Here is an 11,001-nt window from a genome sequence, read left to right on the forward strand (position 1 = left end):
GCCGCAAACTTGGCCAAGATCTTAAAGTACGAGAAATCAAGCCACAGATTGTCAACCAACAACGCGTCGTTTATCAATTTCAATGTGACCTGTGTGATGCGGGTTATGTGGGCTATACACGCGGACACTTACACACACGCGTGGATGGACATAAACGAAAGGCATCTTCAATATATAAACACTACCACGGACGGCACAGCGAAGTCCCGAAAGACCTACTGAAACGTTTTAGCATTCTGAAAAAGTGTAGTAACAAGTTCGATTGTTTGGTGAACGAAATGCTTTTCATCAGAGACTTAAAACCCACTCTGAACGTGCAAAGCGATTCAATTCGCGCAAAAGTATTTGTTAATTAGCTCGTAACATATTTATGCTAATTTAGTGTTACCCCTTGCCACAAACTTTATTTTTTATTTCTCCTTGACAATGGCATCATGATGACACCGAAACGTCGGTTTTTATCGTTAGTTTTTGCTAGTCTTTGCATTTCTAAATCTTTATTGATAAGATTATTATTATTAGATTTTTTTATTTATATTTGAAAATTAACGGAAGATTTTTAAATCAAAAAGTATCTTTGACTGGCTCTAGGAGTTCCACAATCCATTTGCCTCATAGTCCAGTCTTTAGAATGGTTTCTTTAGAATAATAAACTTTATTTGGCAATCATTTCCATAAAATCCTCTACAGTACAAAATATTAACAGTGTAAAAAAACGATCGAAAATAACTCACTTTCGGCTCACATTATCATTATTATTATTATTATTATTATTATTATTATTATTGTTATTATTATTATCATTATTATTAATATTGAGGCATCAAATCAGTAGGACCTAACACCATGTTAAATTAACTTCTGGTTTCAAAAGCGCTTACTAACACTGGTTTACAAGTTACTTTCCCTTAATTTTTCATGTTCGCTTCGAATGTTCTTGAAGCATTAGTTCCGTCTGCGGCTGCGCGTGGGGCCTGGTATTGGGTTAGGTGTAATAACAGTAGTGAACTTTTATATTGCGGTTTGAAATCAACTCAGCATTGATCGGTCCATGGATTCTGGACTGCGGATCTTTATCTTCGGTGTCCCAGTAAAAGTACTGTGATTTTTCTACCATTCCATCCACTTTCTGACATAGGTGGGTGTTACCCTTAATTAGCACAAACGGGGAGCCAGTTGGGAGGCGAATAGCTTCAGTGGCATCTCCATCCGTTCGGCAACAGTATTCGATATAAGTGTTACGGCCGTAACTGCCTTCTGGAAGCGTGCCACCGTCTTTGTTGTTGTTCTTGTGATCTTCATCGTCCCAACGAATGTGTGCCTCCTCGAAATCTGCGCAGGAAACATTTACTGCAGCATTAAGCTTGAATTAAATCATTTATTTAACAGGAGATGTAACGTATAAATATCATGATTTATCATTTCACCATTACGCCATTTCAACATATTAGGGCAACGGAACACGAAATATATCCGACGCTATTACACTGTAGACCAGGCAAAAATACGAACTGGAAGCAGAGCAACAAAATGGCCCTACTGAACGATTCAAACTTTGAATTCTTTCAGTTTATCAAGTTAGGTTTGACTTCTTGAGCAACCAACTTTTAAGCGCAATTTGGTTTTTTGTTGGTCATAAAAAATAGCTTCGTTTTCATTGTTTTCGTCTTTCACGCACACCTTAGGCAATCGTCACGTTGTTAAAGTAAGACCATAACATGTACTTCGAAAACTAGAGGCACAAGTGCTAGAAAAATGAAATAATAGCGTAATAATAAATCCTTTATTTGACAGATTAACATGGGCAGACATTTTGCTTATTGCTCGTACTTTCCTTAGGGAGCTCGGCGAAACACCTCGAAACTTTCAAACATCGCGCGTATTTTATGATAAACCGTGGAATAAGGAGTATGAATAAAACTACAAAGTGCCAAAATTATTGTGAAAATCATTGTTTATTATCTTTTAGAGAGGAAGGTCATGTGACTGGTTCAAGATCTGCTATTAAGGGATGAAAGTACATGTAACGGCCACAGATATTATCTTTTTGAAAGAGTCGCACAGGAGGATCTGAGGCACGGATTACATTTTCATCGAAAAAGAAGTTCTTGTACTAACCTGCGGGGCAACTTTCTTTTTTGAAGATGCAGTACTTTCCTTCAGGCCATGGCATATCATATCTGGATGTTCGAGATTTAGTCTTGATACAGAATTTTTGTACCATGTTACTTTTGTGGATGTGTCCAGCCAAATCGTAAGGGTTTGACCAATAGCTGCTTGGGTTGTTATCTTCGGTGTCGTGGTATCGCCAGCCCGTACGCCAAAAACCTCCGTTTGGACATCCTGAATTTGCCATAGGGAATCCATAGGTACCCAGTGGCCATGTTAGAGGAATGCGGACTGTGGGATCTAAAAGCATTTACAAAAAACCTTGTAAAGCGACGACTCCTCAAGGTAGAGTTGCACGTTATTTTAGCAGAATGAATACGTACTTATGAATTAATGAAGTTACTGCTCAAGGGTATGTTTCTTCGTCGAAGCTGCAAATAGTGAGCTTCCTTAATTTGGAAGAAGACTGAGTGGGAAAGAAGGATGAAAAAGTATTTGAACATGAATTTCTAGTCATAAAAAGAAGAATACTTAGAAAAAAATTTTAGGAGCTGCGTTCAATGCTTCCTTTTTTTTTTTTTACAATAAACAGAGCAGTAAACTTACTAACGTCAACAAAACCGGAAAAGTTATCAGATCGCAGTCTTCTAAGAAAGAGGAAATTTCGTTTAAAAAAGGTTAGTTAAATTAAACGGGTGGTCCATCTTTACAGTGGCTTCTACTGGTCATTTTTTTGAAAGCATTATGACATTCCAGAAAAGTTAATTCTTCCTTCCAAAGCCTCAATTTTGTCGCTGCATAAGACAGTGTCGTTATCGGGGAAAAAACAGTAGTTACTGGGGAAAAGCGGATAATAGAGATCAATTTTGGAAGCGTACAGCTCTTTGTAGAATATTTTGTTATGCACATGTTATATTACTAATATTAAGTTAATACTTGTGCAATGACACACTTTGGAGTAGACTGAAAGTTTTGCGAGCGTAAACCGTTCCGGGGCCCAAGATCAATTGTAGAAATAAACAAGCGTAAGTCATGTTACAGGAAATAAAACATGAAACCTGTCTTTCTTTATTTTAAAATAAATTTGTACGTGTTTGTTTCTCTTAATATCGATCTTGCTGTTTGATCTGTTATTGTTGTAAATATGCAGCCTGTGATTCTACAAATCTAATTATAACATAACCAAAGTAAAGCACGCGTTCTGGTTGGTCAATTGAGCGTCCACCATTTGCCCATGGGTGTACGCTGCTGACGTGAGGAGCTAATGGTGAGTTTTTTTCTGTTCACATAAGATTTGTTAGATAAAAGAAAACTCCTTTGCTACAATTAATGTTATGTTATAAAACAAATGTTAAACGCCACAGTGTACACTATTCAACAAATGGTAAACACCACAGTGTACACTATTGAGTTATGGATGCGCGCGGGAGGTTACCAAGTACGAAAGAAGCGTAAGAGTCGCGCGAGGCGATAGCGAAAAACTATTCTTTGCATTTGCTCACGTCAGCAGAGTACACCCATGGGCAAATGGTGGACGCTGAATTGACCAATCAGAGCGCGCGCTTTACTTTGGTTGTGTTATAATGAGTTATGGATGCAGTTGGGAGGTCTGCTAAGCACTAAATAAGCTATAGTCGCTCTCGGCTATCGTCTCACGCGACTCTTGCGCTTCTTTCGTGCTTAGCAACCTCCCGTGTGCATCCCTAACTCAATCGTGTACGCTGTGCTGTTTACAATTGTTAACTATCAAATTTAGTGGTGTGAGTAATGCTACTCACTCACCTCGCGGACTCGTTCTAGCTCCTTCCAAGCTTGGGTATTCTTTCAAAATCTTTTTCACGTGCGCCCTCAGTTGAGCCAATTTCTTACATTGGTATTGCTTATTGAATGCCTTGAAGAAGCTGTCGTCAAACACACGGTCAATGGATACCAATTTCAATCCAATGGGTTCAGGGATTTTACGTGTACCACACCGAAACACAACTTTTTCACTTCCAAATGAGGTGCCAGTTTTCATGGACGCTTTGAATCTTTTAAAGTTAACGGAAAGAGAGCTACTATACCATAAGAACCGACCAGTTACAGACACTGCGGTTTTCACCTAAGGGAAAGAAACAAAAAAACCAGAGTGAGCAAAAACAAACGAAAACTCTCCGTGAAAAAGTGTTCATTCACATTTAAATCACGCGGGAGCAGTTTTCATTTTTTCTTTAGATTTCGCAGCAGTTGGCAACGATAAATTGGTAATTTTTCAAATTATGGGTTTTACACAGCTAATATAAATTGTCGTTAAAAGGCATCATAGTATCACAGAAATCCATAAAGAATGAAAACTTATTGTTTTCAAATTTCAGTTGAGTCAGCCGTGTACAGCTCAACGAGCTAGGTTGTTGGCTAATCTTTTGTTGTTATCAGAATGAGTCTTTGGAGCATAACGGTAAGTTAACACTCTCCTCTAGCAGTTAGATCCAAATGGAATGTGACTGGCTTACGTGCAATTAAAAAACGACACTTGAATGCCGAGTAACAAAGTCTATATCTCACTGAGCAGCCTGGAATTATTTCAGTGAGAGGAAAAACCTAACGATATCTGAAACGATAGCTGAATGAAGACTTTTCCACTCGATACTCACATTTTTCAAGGCATACTTGAAGAAATCAGTATATGAACTCCTGTAACGTTCAATCTTCTTGGTTCCAAGTTCCACCTCGCTGACAATATGCTGCAAGGAAAGTAAAATTTCCCTAAGGTCCTAGTAGTAGCAAGTGTGATAATTCATTGATTGAAGATGGCATAAGCATACCGAAACATGTCTCTCAAAAAAGTTGTCTATTTCTTACAAAGTATAATTTATGCACAAAAATACATAACGCTCTTCAGTCTGCAGTTTAACTTAACTATTCTACGGGCAGGTTCTAATAAAATAAATAAAAATGAAAAGTATCTTTATCACTCAGTTACCTATGTGCAGTGTATAGCTTGCACATATTACAGGTACTGTTTATTTCATTTCTATTCTGAGACAAAAAATGCTTTGATGTATAATGGGAAGCTTAATCTTATTATTATCAATATCATTACAGTAATACTAATCACTTATATATTAGTAGTACGCCTCCGTTGGTCGGTATCGATCATGAATACTGCACCCTCGGAGTTCGTGGTGTTGCGAAAAAAACAGCGTCGTCCGTGGCTAGGAAGGCCAATGTGGGAGTGGCAGTCTCTGCTGCACAAAGAGCAGATGAAGTTACTCATGGGAGGTATTCGTGTCCGCCTGGCTCTCCTATGTTCTGCCAGGTTCAGGATCTTCTCCTCACCTGTCTTCAGCCGTTTCTCGAGCAAGCAGCACCAGCTGCTGCAGTTTGCTGTGGTGTCCTCCCAGATCTCTGTTTTGATGTCCAGAGCTTTCATGTCGCGCCTGCAGACACCTTTATATCTCACCTGGGGAAGCCTTGGGGTCTATTGCTGAACGCGAGTTTAACATGGAAGATGTCCTTTGGGATCCGGCCGTCTTCCATACGGCGCACGTGCTCTTGCTTGGCATAAGTTGTACAAGATTCACTCCCGTACGGGAGGGTGCTGACTATATGCAGGCGTTGTACACTGCCATCTTGGTTAGAGTGATCAGCTTGGGGTTCTCCCTGACGCGAGTGGTCAGTCGTCCTAGGGTTGTTGCGGCCTTGCCCATGCGTTTCTTGATTTCGGCATCTAAGGACAGGTCGTCGCTGATGGTGGAACCAAGGTAAGTGAACTGGTTTACCAGTTCAAGTTTACAGTTGTCAATGGTGATGACAGGTGGTATGTCCACATCTTGGCCCACCACGTTGGTCTTCTTCAGGCTCATGGTTAGTCCGAAGTCTTTGCAGGCCTGAGAGAATCTGCCCATCCGACACTGTAAATCTTCTTCAGTGTGTGAGGTGACTGTTGCGTCATTAGCTAAGATGATGGTCTCACTCACCTTAGTTTTCGCTCTGAGTCTTGCGTTGTTTTAGATTCTACTCTCTGATCTTATGTGCATGTACAACCCTTCGGTTGAATTCCCAAATGCATGTTTCAGAAGGAGGGAGAAGAGGATGCCAAAGAGGGTTGAAGTAAGGACGTAGCCTTGCTTTACGTCACTTTTGATCTCAAAAGATTCGGACATACTGCCCTCGTACTGGATAGTTGCCTTCATGCTGTCATGAAAACATCTGATCATGCTGTGAGGATTCGGGGGAAGGTGGCATAGAGGGCCTTCTGCTGTTCCCTGCAATTCTACTGTAGTTGGCGAAGGGAGAAGATAATGTCCACTGTAGAGCGTTCTGCTCGAAAGCCACAATGGGACTCAAGGTAGACGGGTTCCACCAGCTGTTGAAGATGCACTAACAGGATTCTGGCACACAGTTTGCCCACGATACTCAACAGGGAGATGCCTCTGAAGTTGTTGCAGTCGCTTCTGTTGCCTTTGTTCTTGTACAGCATACTTGCTGTATGCTGTGATTTGCTCCTGGCTGATCTGAGTGCTTGGAGGGTCTTTCAACTTGGTCAGCACTTGTATTCAGCAAGGGCAGTAGGCTTTGCTTCAATAACAGGAGTCTACTTCGGAGACTTGGCATCAAACCAGTCGCAGTACTTGAAGGTCTTTCTCCCAAAGGTTGCCTCACGATGGTGGTTCCATGACTTGGAAGCAGTGTACTGTGAGTGGCCTGCAGACAGAACATCTTCAACAGACTTTGTGAATTCCTCAAGCTTCTTTGGATGTTGCATTTGGGTCGCATCAATGCGTGACTTCCCTACGTCTTTGGAGCGATGAAGTTCTTAAGTAGCAGTTTGATCCTGCGGCATACCAGTGAGTGGTTGGAGTTGCAGTCAGCACTGTGTTATGAGTGGGTGAGAAGCACGTCCTTGAGGTTTTTACGTCTGACGATGACCAGGTCGAGCTGGTACCGGTGCTTGGATCGGGGGTGGCGCCATGACACTCTATGTTGTGGCTTCGTCTGGAAATAGGAGTTGGTCACACAGAGGCTGTGATAGGAGCAAAGCTCCCACGGGGGCTGCCCGTTCTCATTGATCTTGCCAACTCCAAAGGAACCCAAGGAGGATGGCCAAGAGTCATGGTCAGCACCTACTTTGGCATTGAAGTCGCCAACGAGGACAAGGTGATCGCTTTTGTGGATGTTTTTGATGGCGTTGTTCAGGTTGGTGTAGAATTCGTGTTTTGCCTCAGGTGAGGAGGTCAAGGTTGGGGAATAGGCACTGATAAGCGTAACTGGTCCTGCAGAGGTATAGAGGGGGAGAGATAGCAGGAACTCTGATCTCTTGTCACCTAGGTCAACCTCTTCAGCAAGGTGTTCCTGACTGCAAACCCTACTCTCTGCTCTCTGCGGTCCTCAGCACTCTTTCCTGGCTAGAAAAAGGTGTAGTCTTTCTCCTTCAAAGATCCGATTCAGCTAGGCGTGTTTCTTGCATAGTGGCTATGTCTATCTTCAGTCTCAGTAGCTCATCGTTGATGACTGCTGTCTTTCTTACATCACTGATTTCCTGGGGGTTGTCAAGTCCAGTTGTCACAGTGCAGACATTCCAACATCCCAGTTTAGGAGCTGGTCTCTTCTTGTTGATTATTCTTTGTGTTTTCTTGCCTGGTGTGGAAGTTACGGTCTACATGTCAGTGTATCCTAATCTGAATCTTTGTCTTTTCTTGCCTGGTGTGGTAGTTACGGTCTGCTTGTCAGTGTATGCTACTCCCTGTGCACCCAATGTGGAAGGCAGACTGTGGCAGGACAGCACCTTACTGGCTAGGGGCTGCCCAGCTTAAGGTGGGCGGTAACTGTCCAATGAGATGCGAAGATCTCTCCCACAGTCAGAAGCAACCCTTGGTGCCACACTCTATGCCTATTGAGCTTTGTAGCTTATTACCAGTAGACTTGTTGTTTCAACGCTATGAAGTGAAGCCCTGGAGAGTGTCCTCTCCAGGGCCCAGACCAAGGCAGGGTGATGTGGAGGACCAGCTGCTGCCCAAGTAGCAGGACTAGTGCCATTGTAGGAGTTGCCAGAGCGACATTGCATGCAACCATGAACTGCCTATGGGACTCCAGCTCCAGATTCCTAGAGGTTTACTCCTGAAGTTTCTCAACAAAAGAGGTGTGGTTGCAAGGCAGCAGAGGTTTTTGACAGAGTTTTCCTTCTCCGCATGAGGCAGTGGCACCAAGTAACATGGTTACTGGTGGCAGGCATAACCTGACCTGACCTTATATATTACTAATATTATAAAATATTTGGGTTTTCATATGGCTCTTAAACCCACATTTGATATCTAAGAGAACTGGGTTCTAGTGCATGCACATTATGTTGACAAGATCAACTTGACATGTATTAATTACTTTTTGAGCACTTAGCTCATTCATGGAGCTCCAGTGGAGCATTAACCACTTCAAGAGCTCCCTGCTGCATGCTAATATCAATTTTTTCCACTAATTTTTTAAGAATTGCATAACAGATTTTGCCAAAAAGGAGGGACTGCTTGTACTCTAAAACTATGTAAAACAAAAAAGACAAAAATAAAAAAAATGGGGTCAAAAAACAGATCTTTGCAATGCAAAAATTAAGTCTAGTCAAATGTAGAACATGGTAGAGGGGCAACTCAGATATTTTTCAAATTCATGGTACAATACACAAAAGTAACTCAAAATTTGGCAAACTCATATAATTTGTTCATAATTTGACACATAGGGTTAAAAAAATGGCCAAACCAAACTGGGCCAGACCCAATCAAATTAAAAGTTAATGAGGTAACAAAGTTAATTTAAAGACCAACCGTTCCCCAATTTTTTATGAATCTGCGATAAGTCCTCTGGTTATATGTTTGTGGTAAGCTACAGACAGCAGCAGCAAATTCACTGGTGACGGAAAAACCTTTCCATTTTACAAGGTCCAGTTGATAACGTGCTCTTCCAAGGTTTTGTACAGTTTTCTCCTCATAAAAGACATTTTTTACATGGAATGTTTGGTAAGAAACCTTCTGATACACTACAATAATTATAAGAGCAAAAGAAGAACAAAATGAATCAACTAATCATTCAGTCAATCAATCAATCAACCAATCAATCAATCTATCACAGAGTTCTGAATCAATATCAATATATTATATATATTGAATCACTATATTGGTCAATCACCATGAGTATATCAGCCAGCCAGCCAGCCTTCAAGGCATCCAGCCATGCAGTCATCCAGTCAGTCAACATTTAGCCACTCAGCCATCCAGTCTTCCCCCTATCCAGCCATCCAGCCAAGCCCCATCAAGCAAAACCAGCCAAAAAGCCAGCCAGCCATGCATCCGGCCACCCAGCCAGCCACTGCAGCCAGCCAGCTGGCCAACTAGCCAACCAGCTATCCAGCCAGCAAGCTATTCATCCAATTCCACCAAGTCATCCATTCAGCCAGCCAGCCAGCCATCCATCCATCTAGCTAAACAGCCAGCCAGCCATCCACCCAGCTAGCACTGCATGCAGCCAAACAGCCATCCAGCCAACAAAACAATCACCTGACCAGCTGGCCAGCCAGCTAACCAGCCAGTAACCCATCTAGCCAACCATTCAGTAAGTTATATGTAGCTAGTAAGTAGCAAGTCAGTAGCTGAGGCTATCAGTTAAATTGCTTTTCATTTAGGCATTTGGTGAGTGTCAGTCAGCACCATAAAATGATAAAGTTTATATGTTAGTCAGTGTGCCATCCAGGAGAAGCTCCTCACAGGAGCAGTTAAAAATTAACACCTCTTGTGTTTTTTTTGTCCTATCCACCCCAGTTTTCTTTTTAGGATTGCATGAGTGGGGTCCAATACTGCATACAATTAAACATGTGATTAATGAAGTTGGACGATTGCTTAACAGGAGTCTAATTTTTTTAATCATGAGTATGATTTCTGACAGAATTGGAAGACACGAAGCCCTATTGCCAATCAATCACAAAAATTACAATTTCCAAATAAAATAGGAAAAAAAAGCTGTGGAAATAAGTCAAAATTGACAATGGGAAACATTTCTCCCATAGGGAAATTGTCTAAATTAAAAAATTCCTCCATTTTGGAAATTCCCCACTTTTGTTGCAAAGTGGTTTTTACTATGGTTATTGAAATCAATAGTCCATTTTACAGTTATGTGCTTGGTTGCCAGGCCTTTGAATGGGAGTGAGGCTAGAGATGACCTTGTTATGATACAAACCTTGCTGCCTTTCAAATGTAAATCACTTTGTTATCATACCAACTAGATACAGGTCTCTATCACAACAAGGTCATCTTTAGCCTCACTCTAAATTAAAGGCTTGGCAACTAAGTGCACAACTGTAAAATGGCCTATTCAATCTGATGAGTAGATTTACTGAGCTGAGTGGACTTAACTGTCCAATTACAAGTGTTTGATTACAGCCGACTGTCCGACTACACTTTGCAATTAAAACTCTACAGAAAAATAAGTGAAAAATAAAGTAGCTAACGCACCAATCACATTTGAGGAAATTGTAATGCGTATGATGGACGATCCTCGCAGTAGATAGCGCTATTTGAGCAATAGCGAAATTCAGACCTGAAAAAAATCAGGCCTGTACGGGACTCGAACCACTGACCACTGCGATACTAGTGCAGCGCTCTAACCAATTGAGCTAACAAGCCAACTGAGAGCAGGCCGTTAAGTTGATTCGTAATGAACCCGTGAAAGTGATAAATGAGATAGAATAAATATATGAAAATCATATTTTCATATATTTATTCTATCTCATTTATCACTTTCACGGGTTCATTACGAATCAACTTAACGGCCTGCTCTCAGTTGGCTTGTTAGCTCAATTGGTTAGAGCGCTGCACTAGTATCGCAGTGGTCAGTGGTTCGAGTCCCGTACAGGCCTGATTTTTTTCAGGT

General features: G+C 41.4%; 1 protein-coding gene across 1 annotated transcript in view; it reads right to left on the bottom strand.

Moving 5' to 3' along the window:
- Nucleotides 1–635: 635 nt before the first annotated feature.
- LOC111344214 (uncharacterized) overlaps nt 636–11,001 on the bottom strand; it is a 12,584-nt gene continuing 2,218 nt past the window's right edge. The window contains exons 3-7 of the mRNA XM_022951426.2: nt 8,904–9,115; nt 4,743–4,832; nt 3,892–4,210; nt 2,119–2,409; nt 636–1,332 (exon numbers count right to left, since the gene is read on the bottom strand). Of these exons, the coding sequence (XP_022807161.2) occupies nt 986–1,332; nt 2,119–2,409; nt 3,892–4,210; nt 4,743–4,832; nt 8,904–9,115 (1,259 nt within the window). The 3' untranslated portion in view covers nt 636–985. The remainder of the gene's footprint in view (nt 1,333–2,118; nt 2,410–3,891; nt 4,211–4,742; nt 4,833–8,903; nt 9,116–11,001) is intronic.

This window comes from Stylophora pistillata, chromosome 8 (genome assembly GCF_964205215.1).
Source record: "Stylophora pistillata chromosome 8, jaStyPist1.2, whole genome shotgun sequence".
Lineage (NCBI taxonomy): Eukaryota > Metazoa > Cnidaria > Anthozoa > Scleractinia > Pocilloporidae > Stylophora > Stylophora pistillata.